This window comes from Amblyomma americanum, chromosome 11 (assembly GCF_052857255.1).
Source record: "Amblyomma americanum isolate KBUSLIRL-KWMA chromosome 11, ASM5285725v1, whole genome shotgun sequence".
NCBI lineage: Eukaryota > Metazoa > Arthropoda > Arachnida > Ixodida > Ixodidae > Amblyomma > Amblyomma americanum.
This window is the reverse complement of record NC_135507.1, coordinates 60,323,101-60,346,267: the sequence shown is the minus strand read 5'-3', so window position 1 is coordinate 60,346,267 and position 23,167 is coordinate 60,323,101. Positions and strand designations below refer to the sequence as shown.

Sequence of the window (23,167 nt, the reverse complement as noted above, 5' to 3'; positions counted from 1 at the left end):
TTAGGTTGTAGTGGCACGTATCCCTCATGACAATAAAGAAGTGAACCAGAAGGCATGCTCTAAATGGCAAGAAAAATTTTGCACTTCAGCGTCATTCTCAGGTACACTGAGGCGTCGGGAACGGAGAGTAAAACTGAGCAGGAAATTAAGCTGCCATTGTCTTGGGCAACAGACAGATGACATTCAATGGGGCCAACAGCCACTTAAGAAATCTGAATCTATGTCCAACAAAAAAAAAATGAATCTATGTGCATGAACGATACACAGGCTGATTTTCGCATCCCATTTGGCTAATGTACGAAGCAAAAGTGTCGGGTGTCGCATGGTTTCGTTTCCAGCTTGCAATCTGTAAGCTCCTACGACTGCTAATCAAAGGCAGTGCATACACAAATAAGTCATTTTTATTCTCAAAAATCTATTGGTCAGCAAAGTGACTCGGGCGAACCAGCATCTTAATTTATTGGCACAATACTGGTCGCCCTGAAGGACCGTAAGACATGGCGCGTACAAAATAATTACATCACACACAGTTTCAGATACAAAACAAATGTGCCGATAAACAATGTTACAGATTTGCAAAACAATCTCGAGCAGCAAGTTAAATTTTATTGTCACAATACTGGCCGCCTTGTGAACGGCCGTAAGATGTGGTGTATACAGATTACTTTCAGAACACACAGTTCAAAATACAAAACCAATGCACAGAAAAAGTTACATATTTGGAAGACAATGCGAAAAACTCTTAAGGGAAGGAAAAGATGTTAGAGTTATGTGCGCGGATGAGATTAAGAAGTTTGCAGGGATAGGGCAGCTGCATCTGGCACAGGACAGGGTTAGTTGCAGAGCTACGAGAGAGGCCTTTGTACTGCAGTGGGCATAATCAGGCTGCTGCTGCTGTTGATGATGGTACATGTTGCTGAAAATAGCTCTTAAAAGCATCTGTAAAGGTTTTTTAAAGGCCAAAAGACATCTCATAGAGTTTGTGCCATGTAGATATTATCAACAATGTTGAATGTCATTTACGAAGATGCTGAAAGGAAAAGCCACTTCCGTAAAGAAGGGCCTTGATGCCAAAATTAAGATGCGCCCAATGATTAAATTTATTTTAGACATGCATTAGATCCACGAATAATAGAAGTTTGCAGCTTTGCTACCGTGGATTGCGAGTTCACCTGAGTTCACTGTTCTCAACAGCAGAAAGCCGGTTTCCATAAAGAAGAGCTCAGCAGCCAGAAAAGAGATGCACCTAATGGTTCTGCCAATGAAGTCTTCCGAGGCCTCGGCAGGCCTGTTATGTGTATTGTGTTTTGATTATGCAGAATATTGTATTAAAATCAATATAGATGCACATTAGAACCATAAACAGTAAAAATTTGTATCTTCGCTAAAGCTGATTGCGAGTTCACCTGGGTTCACTGTTCTCAAACCACCGTGGACAATCCCGCGCAGACAACTACTTTTCTGAAAATGGTCACACAAACAAAACCAACTATGGGAAGAGAAAAATAATGTGGTTTCTTAAATTTCACAAATGCTCCGCAAAGCATGCTGGAACATCAAGAGAAGCACAGTACTTCACACAAAACAGTTTTTTTCGTCTGGACAAACTCTTGTCTTTGCTATGTTGATCAGCCATTGTTTTATTAGCAGCTCGTCGCATTTCCCTCGAGGAGTGCAAATAAAGTTAATCCTTTTTCCAGCCTGTTTAACACTGAACGTACAAATGAGTACCATTCCACCAAATAACATCCTCTGTGCAGGCGTCTGTAATCACTATATTACTGTTTTTCAACCATCAAGAACATGTGGATGCCAAACTAAATTAGCAACACCACATTAATAATGCTGCCACCCCATGGAAGTGTATCATTTTAACCTTCTGCATGAAAAATGTTCTGGATATTTCGTGGGAATTCTCCGGTAGTTTAGTGCTTTTTCGTTGCATTAACTGGAGGTTGTGGTAAAAACAATTACTTTCCACAAGAAAAGGGAGTGAAGAGCATTGTCAATCAACACGTCGCATTTTTGAGATGATGAAAGAAAATGAAAACAAGGGCCCGTTAATTTTAAAGATCTGTTGGGATAATAGTATGAATATATATATAAGGGTAATTAAAACAGGTTTAAAAGTGCTGTTCACACAGTGTTGTCATCCCAAATAGTGATGAACCAATCTGCCGAATCTATATTTCTGTTTCAGCAAACTGAAATATTCCTTGTTAGGACAAAGGCGACGAAGTTGCATAAGTGCGCACACAAATTTTCTGAAGTGTTCTGGATCCATAAAGAAGAAAATGCTTGCACTCATATCACATCAATAAGAGTAGCAGTGCTTGGTTTTGTTTTCTTTTAGTTCTTTGACCCATTTATCTCTGCAACATGAGCACTCCATCTTAGAATGGCTGAAATAATGATTTGTATTTGTCTTTAAATCATCTCTGTATTCTAGTGCCATATCTTTCAGCCCATAAATTTAAAAACACTATATACAGAGCGACCAGTTGTTATTCGGTGTATGTCTGTGTCATGTCCACAATGTGCTTGTGCTGCCATCATGTGTAAAGGCAGTCGCTTCGCTGCAGTGCTCACACTTGTATGGACGCTCAGCCATGTGGGTACGAAGGTGGTGCGTCAGGGTGCTCTTGAGAACAAAGCTGCCGACAGCTTCAGCTTTCTGTGGGCACTACATCCTTATACTTTGCATGGATGAAAAAATTTTTATTGATTTGATTAAAAATCCTGGAATCCTGTTACAGAACACAATTACAACTGATAATACACTCCCAAGCAGCAAGTTAACTATTTGTGACCTAATCAACTTCATGAAAAAAAAGAATATAATACTGAAGTGCAAATTTGAGAGTGCAATGGCATACCGTCTAGCCAGAGGGTTCACCTGAAAACAAAGAGACGTCAACCAGTAGAATGCAACTTCGCTGTGAACAAGGACCTCGTGCTGGGAACAGAAATGTCAATTAAGACCTTTTTTCTGGTTGACGCCTCTGTTTTGAAAACTAATAATGCTCACAACACATACCTAAATCTAAGGATGGAGTAGAAGTTTCTTGAAGCTGACTGCTTTTTAACAAATGCAACTCTAAAAGCTGTTTATAAAATGAAATAATTTTTTATGTCACTGGCGCTTTGAGAAATGCAGTAACCAAAGCACGTTCACTTGAGTTTCCGTAAGCAAAGCATATTATACAGTGGCTTGCTATATAAATCCTTAAATACCCTGAAACTGGCACTGTAAAATGGAATGAGAACTACACTGAAGAAGGATGGAAAGTTGGGCGAGTTGGTAACAGTTCATGGTGGGTGGAACAATGCAAACAGACGAGAGACGTGAAGAGGAAGACACAGACAAGCGCTGACTCACAACTAATGTTTTTATTGAGCAGAACATACAATTTATACCCAAAAAACACGTGACATATCAGTACCATAGCAATTGCGCTGGCAATTTCAAAAGTTACATCGCTACACACTTATCAGCCGCAAGGTACACTCTCATCAACAACGAGCCTCCCCTCACCCCCCTTATTTTCAGTTCATGAATTATCTAAAAATGAAACCTCATAATCAACCAGAAGCAAGGAAGGCTGGCTAACACACTCTGCTTGTCTTTTTCGAAAGAGATATGCCTCCATTATTTCCCTGGTTGTCTTATCTCTGTGGCAAAACAAAATCTTTGTTTTGGTGACCAAGGGGCAGCTTTTTTTCTTTTTCTTTTCCTGTTTTCTGCACTCGCGGCAATGATCTCTCAGATGGGAATAACTCAAATTCGAGAGTGAATTCAAGTGTTCCCGCAAATGAATATTAACGCAACGGGCGGTTTGGCCTATGTAAACTTTCTTCCAAAAGAATGGAAACTCAGAAACAACTGAGGAGGCGCAATCAACCAACCGTGACCCGCGTGCTACTTGGCATTGGAACAGGCTAACACTTTTACTTGTTCATGGCTATTGCTAATGGCTCGGCATAGCCACTCAACATTTACGGCGCCGGAAAAAAGGACGTCGACTTCGAAACGTCCAGCCACATTTTCAAATTGTGTGCTATCTTGTGTACATACGGAATAACAGCCAGTTTCTGATGTAACTTTTTACTTTTTGGTTTCACAAATTCCGCCCTTACCAATTGCAAAAGCTTTTCACAAGTTGATGAAATAACACTGTCTGGAAAACCTGCGCTTTTTAGCCGAATGACTTGTGACAGCACACTATCTGCAATGCAATGATGACACGTGTTCTGAAGGCCAGACCGAATGCAAGACATAGCAATTTCGTTTTTTACAATTTTTGAGTGCCCGGATGAATAGTTTAAAACAGGTTTCTGGGACCTTGGTGAATACTCCCAACACACGTGGTCATTTTTGAAAAACAATTTGAAGCTTAAAAGCTGGACAGCATCATTTGATGGAGCCTCAAACGTGAGCGCGCTCACTGAAAGACCTAAGTGGTGCGCATCTTCCTCAGCACTGCGCTAGTGTTTTGAGTGCCCTGAAGCGGCAGAAATCGGAGACGGTTCTGTTGATAATGGTGTGTGTGAACTGGTATCTGCACATGATCTGGTTTTCCTTATATTTGCTGCGCTGCCAGTGAATAAAGTTAGATGAAGTTTTGCGCTAGTCCTGTGTACCTCCTTCTTGTGTTTGTCTGGGTTGCGCTACAGCTCTTTTGTTTCAAAATGCACCATCTAGCCCAACAAAAAGTTCTTCTAAACAATGTTTCACTGCTAAACGAGTGTAATTTTGGGTCCTTGGCGACGGCGACACCAAAAGTGGAAGGTGATAAGTTAGATTTGTTTTTCTCTGCAAAAACTCATAAAAGCAACATTCCTTTCAGAGCCATCGTTTCGGAAGCAGGCACTTGGCAATACTCGGTATTCAGTTAGCTGCAAAAGCATCTTTCAAAGTCAGTTGTGGACGATCCATTTGTGGTTGACAAAACAGATAGGTTGGCCCAGTTCCTAAAGCTTAGTAATCTGGGGTTGTGTTCAGGCTTCGGTGTCGACATTGAAGACCTATATTATTCTCTGCCTCACAAAGGCATGTTGGAAGCAGTCAAAAAGTGCATCGCTGAAGAAAATGACGAAGCGTTTTATGGGTCACTGCAGGATCTGTCAAGACCTTTCTTGAAATCTTGTCGTTTTATTTAAAGTCCACATATGTTGGGTGGCGAGGTGAAGTGTATGTGCAAAAAAAGGGCATATGTATTGGATCAAAGATGGCGCCCACATTTAGCAATATTTTTCTAGGTCAACTGGACAGAACTATTAACACATCAATGCACTGGCAATACGAATTTTCAGATTTGTAGACGATTTTCTGGTGCTGGTTGAGAAAGAAAACTTGAGCAGGAGGATAGCGGAAATCTTGAAGCTCTTTCGCGAGAGTGCAAAGGGACTGTCATTCATGTATGAGGTTCCATCAAACGATGCTCTCCAGCTTTTAAGCCTCAAATTGTTTTTCAAAAATGTCCAAGTGCGTTGGGAGCATTCAGCAAGGTCCCAGAAACCAGTTTTAAGCCATTTATACGGGAACTCGAAAATTGTAAAAAACGAAATTGCTATGTCTTGCATTCGGTCTGGCCTTCAGAGCTCGTGTCATCATTGCATTCCAGATAGTGTGCTGTCACAAGTCCGCAGGCTAAAAAGCGCAGGTTTTCCACACAATGTTATTTCATCAACTTGCGAAAAGCTTTTGCGACTGGTAAGGGCGGAATGTGTGAAACCAAACAGCGAAAAGTTGCATAACAAACTGGCTGTTATTCCGTATGTACACAAGATAGCACACAATTTGAAAAATGTGGCTGGACGTTTCGAAGTCGACGTCGTTTTTTTCGGCAACGAAAAAGTTGAGTGGGCTATGCCGAGCCATTAGCAATTAACATGAACAAATAAAAAGTGTTAGCCCATCCAATGCCAAGTGGCACACAGGTCACGGTTGGTCGATTGCGCCAGCTCAGTTGTTTCTGACCTTCCACTCTCTTGTAAGAAAGTTTACATAGGCCAAACCGGCCGTTGCATTTAGTATTCGTTTGTGGGAACACTTGAACTCACTCTCGGATTCAAGTCATTCCCATCTGAAAGAAAACTGCCGTGAGTGCAGAAAACAGGAAAAAGAAAAAATGCCGCCCCTTGGTCACCAAAACAAGGATTTTGTTTCGCCACACAAATAAAACAATCAGGGAAATAATGGAGGCGTATTTCATTCGAAAAAGACAAGCATTGTGTGTTAGCGAGCCTTCCTTGTTTCAGGTTGATAAGGAGGTTTCGGTTTTAGATATTTCACGAAGTGAAAGTAAGAGGGGGGAGGCTTGTTGATGAGAGCGTACCTTGTGGCTGATAAGCGTGTAGCGATGTAACCTTTGAAAGTGCCAGCTCAAGTGCTATGTTACTGACATGCCACGTGTTTTTGTCGTATAAATGTATGTTCTCAATAAAAACATTAATTGCAAGTCAGCGCTTGTCTGTGTCTTCCTCTTCTCGTCTCTCATCTGTTCGCGCTGTTCCACCCACCATGATCAGAACAACTTTTGTTGAGACAGTGAGATGATTGTTTGCCTCCAAGTCTATAAAGCATGTTTGTCAAGACTGACAATGCAATTTGTAATGAAAATACGCCACATGCAACGATCACAGATTATTCGACAACAGATAATCCACAGGAATGTAGTGCAATAAAGCCTTCATTTTTAAATACCTAAACCAAGAGAAAACTCTAAGAACAAAAGCGAGCAATGTTTATCATCAGGCGGCTAGGCTTGTTTCTCTGCTCTTGAGTACAATACAGCCCCAACAAAAGCATGAAAAGAATAATGAAACAGCATGCTTCTCTGGTGGCATTAAACTCGCTATAGGATGCAGAACTGCTTTGACGTAAGTAAGTCAATTTGCTAGCTAGTGCCAAACACTGCAGCCACAATTCATGCACATCATTCAATGCGCTGAAACTAATAAAATGACGACATGATCATATCCGCACATGGCACGATTTCAGTCTCATGACAGTACCAGCTTGGTATGTTGAGGTTTCTTATGGAGGAGTGAACGCAACCTAAGGTTTGCCCTGTGTGGATGTACTTTGAAGGCATGTAAACTTGCCATTTTTTCTCAAGAAGGCAAATTAAAAAGTGAGACAAGTTCGCTAGAAATGGTTTTAACATCTAATGCTGGGAAAAGCTATCAAAACTTTGAGGAACTGTGGTTTTTGAAGTGTGTTTGTTATTTTCATGGCGTTTCAAATGCCTTTTTCTTTAAACGTCATTGTGCAGAACTGACACTGATAAGGTCTTTCACTCTTATGGGCTCGCACATGCTTAGCAAGGACTGTACGCTGAGTAAAGACCATGGGGCAGAGCTGGCACTGGAATGGTCTCTCACCCGTGTGGGTGCGAAGGTGTACCACCAGCGTGCCTTTCTCAGCAAAGCTGTTCCCACAGTGGTCACAGTTGTATGGACGCTCACCCGTGTGGGTACGACGGTGTTGCACCAGGCAGGAGCTGTGAGCAAAGCTGCTGTCACAGTGGTCACAATTGTATGGACGCTCACCCGTATGGGTGCGAAGGTGTGCCACCAGTGTGTCCTTTTTAGCAAAGCTATTTCCACAGTGGTCACACTTGTACGGACGCTCACCCGTATGGGTGCGAAGGTGATGCGCCAGGTTCCAACTTTGAGTAAAGCTGCTGTCACAGTGGTTACACTTGTATGGACGCTCACCCGTGTGGGTGCGAAGGTGTCGGTCCAGGTGGCCTTTTCGAGAAAAGCTGCTGTCACAGTGGTTACACTTGTATGGACGCTCACCCGTGTGGATACGGATGTGGCAGATCAGGCTGATCTTTTCAGCAAAGCTCCTCCCACAATGATTACACTTGTAGGGACGGTCATCCGTTAGGGTGAGAAGGTGCTGGTCTTGGCAGTTTTTCTTCGTGAAGCTCTGACTGCAGTGGGGGGGCTGGTGCAGCTGCTGACTCATGTTCTCCCCAGACAGCACTCCGAGCTTGGGATCAGCTGTGACCAGGCCTGCACCAAGAAAGGCGGGGTGTTTTTAGGGAAATACGAGACCATGCGTGTTTGGTGGTGGCAATATTACACAATATTTAACTTAAGTCTACTTCAGTGTAAATGGGTTCACCCTCAAAACAGAAAGATGAGTTTTTAAAACAAAATTTCCTAGTAATTATAAATTTCCATAGAGCTGGAGGGTGAATATTTTAACTTTCAAACAATTACTCAGAGCAACAAGCTTACTCTGTAGGCAGCTTATGAGTCTCGGCAACTTAGACAAAGTGCTCATATAATGCCTGGGTTCATGGAATCTTAAAAGCCTGCCCAAGAGTTTTGCACAAATAACATGTCTATGAGCTTTCATTAGTGACACAGTACACCGGCAATGAGTGTATTCCTTCTGTCTACAAAAGCAGAGCAAAAAATATTAGGCGAAACTCCTCTAATAAATCTAGCATAATGAGGTCTGCTGGTCTGACAAAATAAATGGAGAACAGAAACGGTCACATGGAAAACCACAAGGACAAAACCATTTCTGTCAGCAGCGTCACCAAAATAAAAGACAGCACTAAAGATAAACATGAATCATTAATAGCAAATCACAATAGACCAAACTAGATAAGTATTCCCCACAGCAAATAGGATCAGAAGGACAAGCATCAGAAGTTCCTATAGACATCAGATGAAACAGTAGTGATTAAAATCGCCGCACATCATCTGAAGGCACACCAAAAGGTATTACTACTGCTGTGCACACCTCACATTATAAAGAAGTTGTGCGCAGAAGCATACAGAAAACAATAAGCCATTAAATAATGAGACACGGAAGCTCAAAAGGGTGACAGAACTACAACGGAAACTGAAGAGCTAAACTGGTTAGACTACAGCACAAAAGGCAAGAGTATTATGCAGAAAAGGCACATCCACAAAAACACATGCACTTTTTTTACTGCATTTTTTTTTCTCTGTACACTCTAGCTTGCATCTGCAACTTGTGCTGCTGTCTACTGGATCCCAAAGTTTCTTCAGCAATCATGCACAATTTCACCTGTAGAATGTTTCATGATATCCATAGTTCAAGTTGCGATGATCGTTGGTTTATACGGTCTAACAACCCAAAGCAACTCAGGCTATGAGGGATGCCATAGTGGAGAGCTCCAGGTAATTTCGACCACCTGGGGTTCTTCAACATGTACTGACATCACACATTACATGGCCTCCTAGTAATTTGCCTCCATCAACATGCGACCACAGCGGCTGGGGTTGAACCCGTGTCTTTCGAGTCAGCAGCCGAGCACCCTAACTACTGAGACACCATGGCTGGTTGCTGCAACGATGAGGTAGTGTTCTAGGCGTTACCAAGGCAGGGTCTGATACGTCTTATTTTGTGCAACGATACCACAGTCTGAGATCACTGGCTATGCTATTTTACATCATGAACATCAAGCAGTTCAGCCTGCATATGCTGAAGGAATTGGTTTTGGAAGATGGTCCTTCGGGCAGCTTGTGTAATCATTGGTCGCCAATATTCATTTTGATGCCTGCAACATGAAACACAGCAATAAAGATGATTAGAATAAGAACTGCAAGGCGAATAACAAAGTGAGACAAGTTAGACAGCAAAAAAGTACAAACACCTAATATTGATGGCAGGTTTTCTTCTCTACAATGATGCAGAAGACACTAATATGCTTGACTCACCACGTGATATTTGGCTATGACTGGCAAATAATTTATAGTCGAATTGTCCAATCCTGCTTCTTCAGTTCCAACAGCCGAACGATGACTGTGACGTCAGCGCGAGTATATAGGCCACGTGCAACATGACAGAACTGCAATATAATCGCTGCTTCTGCATTTGTTGTTGTTCCGTCACTTGAGGAAGGCTGGGTTTAGTATTGTAGTGAATTAAAACGAGGAAGCAGCGATTTTATCGCAGTCCTTTCGTGCCTCACATGACTCTCAAGCGAGAAAAAAGCAATAGCAATTTTTGAACGAAGTAACCACTCCAAACAATAAACAAATTTAGCTATCCAAACTTATACTGTGTTGAACAATTAAGAGGCGGAAAAGCTTTTGAACTGTTAATAAAGTTGTGTGATCAGCTTTCTTAAGTAAACACTTTAACAACAGACTGTTTCATCACACAGAAATTTAGTCCAGCAATCATTAATCTGACCAGTTGCACTGCTGACTTAGTGTTTTCCAAACATACCAGTCATAAATCATCTCTTCCAAGCATCCCGTCCATTGTTACACAGGGTGCCGCACTGTTTTTTTACTCTGTGATTAAGTTTTTCAAGTAAATAATGCTTTGACAGATTGCTTTTTCTTAAAAGAAAAAATTCTGTGCAGTGGTTATGAATGTGGGAAGAGATTCGCTTCAGACTTTGTCGTATACGACCATACTAATCATAATTCACCTCTTTCGAGCATCCAGCCAGTTACACTGGGTGCCGTGCTCTCATCTTTAGGGCGTGATTAGCTTTCGTAAGAAGAAACACTTAAACGACACTACTTCCTTGTGATTGAGAAATTCTGTGCAGCAGTCATGAACGTAGGCAGAGTTGCATTGTGGACTTATTCGTATTTATTTATTTATACATACTGCAGCCCCTAAGGGGATATTGCAGAAGTAGAGACATAAGATACATGGTAGGCAGTTGCATATATATGTTGATTCATGCACGCGTACATACATAGGAGTACGTACAAGATACAATATAAAATGAACAAAGCATAGGTGTTAATGACATTCAATGGCAGTAAAAAAATATTGAAGTTCAAGTGAATGAATTTCGCACGGCAGGCATTTCCCGCTTTTGATGGTATGTGGGAAGAAGCTCTATTTACATGTATCAGTGCATGTGTAAAGTGGAAAAGTATTTAAACTATGATGGCACCTAGTTGATAATGGAGTAGAAGAATTAACATGGGTGCTCATTGCCATGAGGTGCAGACAGCTAATGAATATGTATATATGACTGGGGCACTCGGAGTACCTACTACGCCTTGACAGTGATGTTAGAGATAGTGAGTGATAGTGAGATTAGACAGGGGTGAAAATTCCCTGTCGAAGCAACATTAGATAAAACGAATTGCGTTGAAATGATTCAATTTTCTCGCAGTACAATTGTTGATACGGATTCCAAACAACAGAGCTGTATTTGATAAGCGGTCGGATTACAGTTTTGCAGGCTGAAAGCTTTGTATGACGATGTGCAGCACGTAATGTGCACCGTAGATACCCAAGTCTCTGAAGTGCTGTACTGCAAGTTAGATTGATGTGCTTGGACCAAGACATGTTAGATGTGAAAAGCAGTCTGAGGTATCCAGCCATATCAATCCTAATTAACCTCTTTCCACAATCCCATCCGTTGCTACACAGGGTGCCGTGTTGTCGTCTTTAATGCTTCTACAGCAGATCAACGACCTGCCATTCACTTATAGACACCCTGTGCCTCGTAGTGCCCACGCAAGAAACTATGCCACATTGGCCCATTAGTTACTCCCCTGTACTTCCGGTCGTAAGCGGACACTGTCACAATATGCAGCTAAACCTATGTACAAGTGCATACTGCAAAGTGAGGCTCCAGCGCAGTAGTTCTTGGGAGATAGTCTGTTCGTTATCCGCACCCTGCACGGTCACAGACTATCTTCAGCAGCCGCGACAAGACGAATACCGAAGGTCTTAAGTGCGCGTTTACACCTGCGAGCTCAAGACGCCATGCAACAATGATTTGTACCGCACCCCGGCCGCACGTTCCCAACACCTGGGCAGCATGAAAGAAATGCCTGTATGTATTCCTCTCTCGATACCAGAATTTTGACTGGCACGCATTCTGCTGCGTTCATTCGTGCAGGAGCAGGGCGTGCTACTCTGTGGCTCGCTGCAAGTTTCACACGCCATGCAAGAACTTCAGCAGTGTCGCCACAATGGGGCTGGTGGTTTTAGTTTTTTCTGAACCCGTGTAGTCAGTTTGGCCTTAGTGTAGTGCCTATCGCATGTGGAGAGCCGCTTTGACACTTTAAGACGATTACAACGTTGACCAGCCCTCAGTCTTACAATGTTTTGAGCCCGTACTTTGTCCTTTCTCTAGAGACTACTGCATGACTTGGCTCTCCTTGTGCAAGCCCGTCTTCCGGACACTGCCCAGGTTGTTCTGTTCTGCGTGCCTCCATTTATCGCACTGCCCTTCACATCTGCTTTTTGCTAACGATTGGCTCACACTTTTGATGAGTCACTGCATGTCGTACTAACAAATTGCCTCGACCGCACTTTACTTTCTGCTGAGCCTAACAACTTGATCTCCAGAGGCTTCCTATCCGACATCATGATCCTAACTCCCTGTCCCGCAAATTGATTTCAACCACGCTGTTTCACCAACGTTGCGTTCTGGCCCGAGGTTTCAGCAGTGCATTCAAGTAACTCGCTGTCACTCTTTCTACAGCAAAGCGCTGTCTCTTATACTTAGCTACTATTCACCAGTCGCATTGAAGGAGGTTCTCCTTTGTATCCTTTACTGCACTGGCCTGCAAACTCACTACACTCCTCTTGAAAGCTTCAGCTTCACTTGTCAAAGCAGCCTCTGCTTAAGGGCTAGAGACAGGCGCCTTGCCTTTGTTCGCGTTATCAGTGCTCGCTAACGGAGCAGGTCGCTCGGCTTTGTTTTTGATGGGGTAGCTGCAACTCTTTTTCTCTGCCTCTAAATCGGCAAATGCTGCCCCTGCAGCTGCCAAAGGTCCTTTCTGGGCTTAAACCTGCGCTGTCATTACTCTCCTGCCCAACGGCTGTGTCACTAGCTAACCAAGCAGGGTTCCTAGGCTGGTCGCATGACACTCAGGTGGGAGCGCTGCCCGCTTCCATCACTTCGTACTTTAGACTGTGCCTCTACACGAATGGCAAAATACCCGTAAAGAGCTCTTATCGCCGTCTCATAGTTGCTGACCTCCTCGTCGGTCAGGTGCACTAATACACCGCTGATATCATCTGGCAGTGTGGTCAGCAACGTCTTTAACCAGCAGCCTTGGTCTAGCTCCTCCTCAGCGCAAATTTGCTTGAAAATTTGTGAGGAAAGTTGTAAAACTTTCTCGTCTTCGAAAACTTCTCAAAAAAGCTCTCGCTTTTTCCCATTTGCAGCAACTGAACTTCAGGTGTGAGCTCCTGCAGCTCTTTTTCGTGCAGGTTCACTAGCTCAGCCCATCTCTCACGGCATTAGCCTTGCTATTCTCTTTCTTGTTCCTCGCGAAGTTTTTGCCTTTCCTGTTCTTTCTCCTCCTGGAGCCTTCACTCCAGAATCATTTCCCAAGCCTCGTCTCACTCCTCGACTGTCACCTATTCTGCCCGCGTAACGCCCCAAAATGGATTCTCTTGTTTTAGTGGGCTCTACTGAAATGCCCACTCCTTCCAAAATTTCAAGGAGGTCCTCTGCCTTGAACTTATCCATCGTGGATCACACCTTGTGCCGCTGATCTCTGCAAAAACACAAGCCTCAGCTTAAAGTGAACAAAACATAAAATTGTCGAAATCTTATTTCCCAGGCTGTAAAACAGAAAGAATCGGGGTAAGTTCTATTCAAATGTAGTCTATCAGCCGAAATCTTTTGCTGCCGGCAAGGAAAGCACAAATAATCTCAACAAAAGCGCATAGCAGATGGTTGAACGCTCATCTAGAGCAAGCCGGTGTAATGGACAAATTTAGCTGCGTATCGTATCTGTATATAATACAGCCTTACCGCAGATGCTAGCACTTGAATGAAAGGCGCTACAATTCGGCCTTGCTTGACGGCGGCACTTCTGCTTGCATGATGATCCGCGATGAAAAATTCTCATCTCTTTTCTCTTTATACTCTTTACTCTTTTAGAAATACGCGAGGAGATGCATGCGTACAGTACTTATCAGATATTTTAAGCATTTCTGGCAGAAGGCCCGAGCCTCAAGCTATACGACAGTCGACGATGACAGAATCAGCACGCCTCGTAAGCCGCAATGTGAAAACTGCGTGGCCCCATATATGCCCGCATAGATGCCTCGAGCAATGTGCTCGTGAGAGCTTGTAATAAAGGACATGTTTCCATCAATCAAGTATGTCTTAGAGCATATCTGCCTTTCCACTGTGCAGAACGCAGCGTATACCACACGCTGCCGTATCAATGCTACAACTCAGTGAATACGTTCAGCACATGCATATATGCGTGCATACTGGGCACAGGAATCTGCAGCCTCTCTAGTGAAAGGCATCGAGCACTATCGCAATATCATCTGGGTGCATGAAATTAACAGCAGAAATATTTTGTGCATATCTATGCGATCGCAATATGAAGCCAAAATTTGTGCTTCCGAGGTGGTCAGACGATTGAACTTGGATCACACACACGTACGCAAAGCAAATATATGAACAGCGAGAACTACCTCAAAAGGAGCCACTGCTGGCGACACAGACGATAAGCACCGTGGTCTTGTCGACACTAGTGCCCGCATCGTGCGAAACATTGCACGAAGAACAGCGGTCTTTCTAGTCCAGATAAAAATGGCCACAATCACTTTGTGCTAGCATACAACCTCTCCGTGTCTGCTAGTTGCTCGAGCACTGCCAGCACAAAATTGTCCTCACGAGTCTGGCTGCCTGATGGCAGCCCGAAACTATTCAGCCAGGTAGTAGGTGCACTGCCACAAAAACAAAAAAAGAAAAATGAACGCGTTCTGGGCAGCCACTGGAAGTACCTGAGGTAGCCCGAGAAAATTGAGCACCTGGCTCCGTGATCTTGCAACCCACAGTCAGCCAGTCGGCAGCCCAAGGTAGATAATTGAAGACGCCCAATGTGGTAACACCCCCGGCAAGGAGCAGCACTGACTCTCACAGCTCGGTCTATGGAAAGGGCAGTCCTCAAACACTGTCGTGTCGACGTGATGAATGCAATCCGGTCAGTGCCTGCGTGGGAAAGGAATGGCACCCTGATTCCCAGCAGGTGAATGAATGTCCTTGTACTCCCCAGCGTGTTGTCTGAAACACGGGACCTCTGTCGAGGTCGCAGCCGTCTTTCAATTAACATCCTAAGCACAACCTTTCACAAGCATCACTTTGTTCGGTGACCTGAGGGCGGACAGGCCACTTGACGCTGCCTCTGTCGCTGCCGCCGCTGTGGTCACCCTGGTCGAGGGAGTCCGCGCCTTAATTCACTTAGGCAGGAGTGCATTCGGACCGTGACAGCACCCTATAGGAATACATGCCAAAAAAAGTTTTCAAAGCAGTTTTATGATTTCACAGTGCACTTAAGATATCGTCTCTTCGTAAAGAAAAGCCGAGTACACCTTATATATATATATATGCATATGCATATTTAAATATTTAAAGCATCGCAATATGGGGGCGTGTGTTACCTTCGGCTGGGAGCGCTGGGAAAGAATGCGCTGGGTAACTTCCAAACAATTTTTTGTTTCGCAGTCTACTCACGGTGGCCGCCATTCGTTAACAGTTGGCGAGTGCTTTGAAAACGACTGACAAAGTGTGCAATGCTAATCCGAAGGCAACATATTTTTAAAACACTGCAATCTTGTTGTGCAGCAGGACAAACCCCGATCTTCTAGTGGTATCCCGCATGCTGCCACGAGTGCTATAGTTGCTCACTGATGCAGTCGTTCAAACTGGACAGCCTAGACAGCTCTACATGAAAGGTTCTCAAACGGCATGATAAGCGAACGAAAGCAAACCGGGTACCGTAGCAGATGAAGGAGCAGACGAAACCACTGGCCGCCTCCACCGCCCACTCGAGTGTTTGTAAAGGCAGCGGGGTTTTGGGGGTCAATGGACTCACAGGCTTCTATCGATGTGGAAACTTGAATAAAAGCGTTAAGCTTTTTGAATCTAGCAGTGTTCATGATGTGAGGGAACTTGTAACTGAAAATGGGAGCGAATGAGCGTCGACTCCTGCCACAAGCTGCCTAGAGAGAAGCCACTGCAAAATCAACATTTTTAAACCACTCCTTCATTGCAAATAAAGAAATAATATGCACTCCTCAATACTAAATACATCGGCATCTAATTTACCTTCAATGCCACATGACACAAGTTTATATGTCTATAACGTGTTTCCACTGTCATCGTGTACAGGCAGTTGCCTGACAAAGCTATCAATAGCTTCAGCTCCTTAGGGCTAATCCATTCTTGTACTCTGCAAGGATGAACAGAATATTTTATTGATTTATACACAAATCTCATAAATTACAACATACAGTTACAACTAATAAAAAATTCCCAACTACAATGCAGTTAAACACTGGTTAAACCGCAACATGAAAAAAGCAGCTGAAGTATTAGAGCCCACAGCACATTGCTGAATATCTAAATGCACAGGAGAAAATGTTTTGTTCAAATTCTATTTCTGAAACATTTACTTTCACAAGCTGCTCTAAATTACGATAATTTTTATGTCAATAGTCACCCGCCAAATCTAATCACCAAAGCAAGTTCACCGAGTTTCGATAAGCCCAACATGTTAGGGCTGACAGCAAAAATGCTGAAATGTTAAAGCCACTAAGGTCAAATGGAATAAGACAAGAAGTGCTCTTGTGACAGCAACGCAAAACCCTTTCGCCTAATTTAAATAACATTTGACAAGACTGACTTTGCTGGGGATACAATGTCTAACAAGAATTGCCACCACATTCAAGAGAGGACTACCGTATTTACACGATTGTAAGTTGATTTACAATCGAAACCAAAGCATGACATTATAAATAAAGGCGAGATAAACGATATATCAGGCATGCTACAGCATGGTGACTATTGCCCAATCTTTTACCAAGTAAACTTGCTATTATACAAGCGGTGTGCGTCAGTCTTTTTCGAAGTGGTTGAATAATTCAAACATTTTTACTGGTCCATTGAAGTTTTAATTAACGAGCTGTTACTAAATTATACAGCAAAACTTTAATCTTGTAGGAAAATACCATGTTCCAATGAAAGATTTCACATGCACATACCATGCCAGTTTCAGTCAATTACAGTAGCAGCTCAGTATAATCACACTTCTTATGGATAAGAGAAAGGACATGAAAAATTGCCCAGTGCCAGTTTACTTTGAAGCCATGCAAATTTGCATACTTTTAGCCAATAAGGCTAATATATTGTTAGCTAGCAATGGCTCTCATATCCAATTTCAGTAAAAGGCAACAAACCTTTACAGTGCTAACGTTTTTCCAGAGTGTGTATTGAGTTCACGGCGTTCTAAAAGGTGATTTTCTTTTAATGCCTTGGTAGAGAACTGGCGTTGATATGGCTTTTCTTTCTTGCGGGCTCACATAAGCCTTGCAAGGGTTGCATTCGGTGCCAATGCCATGGGGCAAACCTGGCACTTGTACGGACTCTTGCCAGTGTGGGTACGCATGTGTCTCATGAAGTCATATTTTCGTGCAAAGCTCTTTCCACAGTGGTCACACTGGATGTGATAGTCACCCGTTTGGGTGAGAAGGTGCGGCTCTATGGGGTCTTTCTTAATGAAGCTCCGACTGCAGTGGGCGGACTGGTGCAGCTGCTTTTTCGTATTTTCCCCAGGAAGTACTGTGACGATGGGATCAGCTGTAACCATGCCTGCACCAAGAAAGGCAGGGTACTTTCAGTGAAGGGCGGAGGCACACATGTTAAAGCTTATTTTATAGTGCGGGCAGTAACCTGTAATTAAACAAGGCAATCTCACACAGTAATTAGGCTAAAAAATTTCGTTGACAAATATTTATATATTAATAAGTCTTTGTGTTACACAACCCAATATCATTTCAGTTTGGCTTTTATAAAGTTAAGCACGATTTCAGTTCTTTCCAAAATGCTTACAATTCAAGAGACGTTACGCATGGTTTACGTGCGGTTGCCCCATCAATGCAAGACCTGGAACAAACTATGGAAAACAAACTATAGATAACCAAACTGTAACCTTATGTACAATCATGCTCTAGTAGAATTTCCTGTAGAAAATCGTAGTGTATCTTTGTTTACGAAAAAACTGGATTCTTTTTCCTCGTGTATAAATTTTAACTCTGCATACTTTATGCGCTGTTTACTTTTCTACCCGAATGTCATATCATGAAAGTGTTTTCATTTACTGCTAATTGTTGTTCAGCATGTTTTCCATTGTTTATCATTGTTTGCTCTTTCTATTGTGATAAATTTTGTTTATTATTGTGAAAGTGTTTTTCTGTTGTCCATGAGGCCACCGTTGTTTTAGATGTATCATTTGGTGTGTAAGCCTCGTCAGGAGGCATGCTTCATCTTTCTCCTTTAGCCTCACCTCGAGGGCGCATTATATATTGTATAGTATGCCCATATAAATTATTATTACTACTACTACTGCACTGGACTATGCTCAACACATATTCAGATCAAAGGATAGACTGTTTTACAGGATACGAGCATCAACCAGTGAGTCCTTTACGATTATGCTGGCAAAATCGCAGTCCTCGTGTTTTCAACATCAGTTAGGATACCTGCAAAATGAGAGAGAGCAAAGCAGTCCAAATGAAAATTCCAAGGCCCCAATCAGCAATGTTTATATGCCTCGTGCATCTAACAATATTACCATAGATGCTTCGAGGGCACGTAGAAGGGAAAATAAATACTCCAATGGAAAGGTATCAAGGATTTGTTCTGGCCTGGCTCCGGCTATTAAACAATCGTAATTCATTGCATGAATCCATTACAGCAGAGTGCCTGGTTTCTTTGCTGAAACATCAATGTTGATATGTTAGGCTCTTTCCTTCAACAAACTATAGATAACGAAATTGTAACTTTATGTAAATCAGTCTCTTGTTGAAATTGATCAGCTGGCTACTAGTACCGCCGGATGCATCGCCTCCATTGGGCCCCAGAACAGACAGCAGAGCTTCCAATGACAGTTACGACAGTTGCTCGGCGCATGTGTACCAGGACATTTATGGCCACCTCGCAAAAGCAAACAGCGCGGCAATCGCAACATTGCACTAGCTGTGCGATCAAAGGCAGAAGGGAACAATGTAAATGGTGCATCGATAGTCACGACCGCCAGAGCTACGAAACACTCACTCACGACTGTGTCAGCAAGACTGTCAGAGAAAACACCGAGATTCACTCAATTTTTAGCAGCTAGGCACCAGTGTAGTCAGTGCCTTAGCAGTTCTTGCGTTTACTTGTCCGCTGGTGCATGCGATACTCATTATCCAGTTTGAATGGAAGTACTTAATTCAACCTGCATCAAAGTCAACTGTCTCAACTCTGGTTACCCGAATAGCTTTGGCCGTGGCAAATTTATTTGCATCTGTGGCTAGACATTTCCAGAGCTTTGCCCCAATTGGTAAAAGTGCGAACAGGTCAGGAACCCGCAGAGCACACACAAAGGCAAAACACAATTTCTTCAGCGACATGCTGCGGCTTGAGATGTATTGAGCCGTATGAAGCCACACCTGCAGTATAAGCACACAATAAAATTGCCGAGCATAAACTCGCAAATGTGAGAGTTTTTGCATTCTATGATCACGCACCTCGCGACTCGAATTTGTTGGAAGTGTTGATGCTCATAGCGATGCAGCTTTCTTTCCTGTGTCAACCTTGCAAGTGGTTTGCCAGGGGCTATGGTTATGGTTTTGTTTTCTTCTGTTTCGCACATTTGGCCATCGTACTGAGGCAACAACAACATTTGGCTCGTGAAAGCTATAAGCTGGCTGCCAGTTTGCAAATTCTTGATTGGGTGACAACTAAAGCATTGTTGGATCATAGAGTGTGTAAGCTGGGCAATATTTTTCTCATGGCACTTACGCCGGCCGACTACGGAGCGTGGGGTTGCTCATAGGATTCTTCAAGGGGTGCACTCATCTAAGGCAGGTTTTCAGATCATTCCTGTCAACTTTTAAACCGCCCGAATACCGCTCTGAGGTGGCCTCACCTGTGTCACGGATCTCTCCGGAGAACACTCAGACCGAAAGGATGGACTAGGCGATGGGTGTACCCACACAAACGCACATTTAATACACCCTACGTGGCACACACCGTAGAACACAAAACTAACACAAAACACAAAGACTATAAATACACACGACCCGGACACACTGCTACTAGCGTCTACTATTATGTTCTACTATTAGCGGTCGGCGTTCGTGCTCACGGTTGGTTCGGTGTGGCTGCAGCGTTGTATGGATCCAGCAGGCGGCATCGAGGCGGCGTTCGCCGTGCTTGGGCTGGCGTCGCTGGCTGCATCGTACAAGCTCCCGGTCCAAGCGCCCGTGGAGGTGATGCCGGTGTTGTTGGTGTTAGGGCACCACCCGGATGGATGTCAACAGCGCTGGAGACACCCCTGGCCGTAGCAGGTGGTAGCGTCCTCTGTTGACTCCCCGGAACGGGCTCAGGCACGGCAGGAAGTCCACGATGCGATATCATAGAACGCGAGCTCACCGGAGCAGTAGCCGGCGTCGCTCTCTTCCAGCCAAAGTGTCCCTGACCCGCCGGAGCCTCCGCTTCTCTGCTGTTCCCCCCATGCCTCACTCTCACTCGCCCTTTTATAGCCTCGTTAGTCCACGTAAGCCTTGTCGTCGTCGTCTTCTCTTCTCCACCTCGCCGAATGCTTCTCCACCAATCATCTCTCTCCACCTCACCGAATGCTTCTCCTTCCTCCTCTTTATTCTTCTGTTAATTTGCGTTGTCTTCTTCACACCCTTTTCCTTTAAAATTTAATTTAGGCTCCTTAATATATGTGACAACCTGATATGACTTGGTGGTTAGTCCCCGCTAATCCTCGTTTGGCTGCTGATTCAAATACTTGGGGTTCTGATCACAACCTCATTTTTATCTCCCTCACTACTTCGAGTCCACGGAAAATATGTCGCAGCGTACGCATAACATCATGGGACTCTGTACGTGCAGACAATAGTTTATTTGCACTCAACCCGTCTTAGCACTGTACTCTGCTGTTTTTGCGACCCACTATATATTACCACTACTGCAAATGGACTACCTAAACCCGGAAATACACCCCCTGAATCTGTGCACTCTCCGTCGCCAGGCGGATCATCATGCTTCTCGTCAACGCGGCGACCCATCGGCACTTCCTGCTCTTCACCGGGCTACCGCACGTGCACGGCGCTCTGCAAAGCGGCTAGGCAACTGGAGACGCTGGGGTGCATGGTGTGCCCGCTTGTCCTGTACGCAGGGCAATAGACATGGAGCGACCAATTCTCAGGTTCCAGATTACACAGAGAGCAATCGCCTCGCGCTGAATGTGGATGAGGATACATTTGCACAACAAGCAGCCTGTCAGTTTTTTTCCACACTACGACTGCACGTCTACATCTCCTGCTGACTTATCCGTTACAGAGCCCTCCGATGGGATTACTTCTGACCTAACCATGGCAGAGCTTCTGGCCTCCACCGAATGCCTAAAAACTACCCCACGAAGCACAAGAAGGGCTACGCAACGTGTAACAAACGTCTGCAAAAGTATACGATTATGTCTGGAAGAAATCTGTTTTCAGATGTTCTGCAAACAATGAGGCAAAAAGAAGTGTTATATGTATTTATTTATTTATTCCTGCTGCCGGCACAGGCCAAGGCAGGAGTTGCAGTTTTACCAGTACACATTTTGTTAGAACTGTTGCATGCAAAATACAACAAAAACTGAAAAAATTACGAACTCTGAACACTAGGAATTTTTGCACGTCACTGACAGCACGTGATATGACAAAATGTTGACAAACAAGAAAAACAAATGTACACACAGAAACGAATATTTGAACAGTGCACACGTCAGCCGCAGTGGTACGATGTGACAAGAAGGTGCATGGCCGTAATAGCAAAGTACAAACAATTGTAATTAGGGCAGGTCCGACTGTCAGAAGTTAAAAAGAAAACAGACAGCAATGACAGGTAACAGGGCTAGCACACAAAAACATTTATACGCACTCATAGAATATTCCCGTTGTGCAGCTTCAAAGCCCGTAGTCTTAGAATTTATAACCTCATTCGGCAGTTTTTCCCAGTCATTTATTGTCCTCACGAGAAAAAAAAAAAGAAAAGAGTCTGCCCTGCAAGTCAGTGGTTTGATAACTTTAGTGTGTTTTGTCCTTGAATGGGTGGAACTGTCTGCTATAATGTACCTTTCGAGGTTTACTTTGTAATAGCCACGCAGAATATGACTGAAGAAAACAATCCTGTTGTGTTCCATTTTCTTCTTAACAGTGGCTAGTTAGTCCAGCCGTTTTTCTATGTTCTGAAACTGACTGCATTCTAGAATAAGCATTATGAGTGAACCTGAGCTATGTTCTGCAGACGTTCACATTTCAAAATACCGTATTTACTCGAATGTAACGCGAGGGGTGACTTTACATGCTGCCCAGCGGGAAAAAAATAAATAGGGACGCAAAACAGTGGCGAACATGCTTACTCACCTTCCTCGCTTTCGCAGGCCGAGTTCTCAGAAACTAAGTCCTCCTTTTCGCTATCGAAGTCTCCCGGGTAACTTCTGCCGCATCGATGCTGTTCGCCGCAGAGAGAATCCATTTCTCTCTCCATGAACGTCTGCACCCGACCACGAGATGCTCTGAACTTCCCATCTCCCGAGCAACGTCTCTAACTTTCCAACGGATCAGCTCGACATTGAGCCCCATGAGACAATTGCGCTGCTCGATAACAAAGTCCGCCACTTTTTCTCCAGCTGGGCGTAATGGCCGTGGCGAGGCTCACGAAATCCTTTGCAGTCGGGCTCACATTTAAAGAGCCCCTCCCGCTGCAGGCGCCATCCTCGGATGGTTGACCCGTTGAGGTCAAGTCTTCCAGCTGCCGCAGAATTCCCGACCTCTTCAGCTAACAGGATCCCTCTTCTCTTAAAACGAGCGTCACACTGAGCACGACGCATTGCCATCGTGTGCACTGTATCAATACACTGCGAGCGAGGTCACAAGAACACGACGCAACGATGCGTTGAGCCCGATGTGCCGGAGGTCGCAATGAACACAAAAGAGAGAGGAAAACACTTAGACTTTGGATGGATGAGGATTTGGCTTCGGAGGTACCCATGTTGCCAGCAAAAAATCGCAAAACTGTGAAAACCGAAACCAAAACCTACTGAAAGCGGAGGTGAGCGGGCATCCAGACTCGTCACAGGTCTCTAGTTCAGTAGGTCTATGATGCTAGCAACTTCA

General features: G+C 43.9%; 1 protein-coding gene across 1 annotated transcript; it reads right to left on the bottom strand.

Annotated features, from left to right (window-relative positions):
* Positions 1-383: 383 nt before the first annotated feature.
* On the bottom strand, positions 384-22,966 carry LOC144110811 (uncharacterized). The gene is made up of 3 exons (XM_077643904.1): positions 22,415-22,966; positions 17,312-17,600; positions 384-8,036 (listed from the first exon to the last, which is right to left on the bottom strand). Exons 1-3 carry the CDS (start codon positions 22,536-22,538, stop codon positions 7,244-7,246), a joined length of 1,206 nt encoding a protein of 401 aa, XP_077500030.1. The 5' UTR covers positions 22,539-22,966; the 3' UTR covers positions 384-7,243.
* Positions 22,967-23,167: the final 201 nt, after the last annotated feature.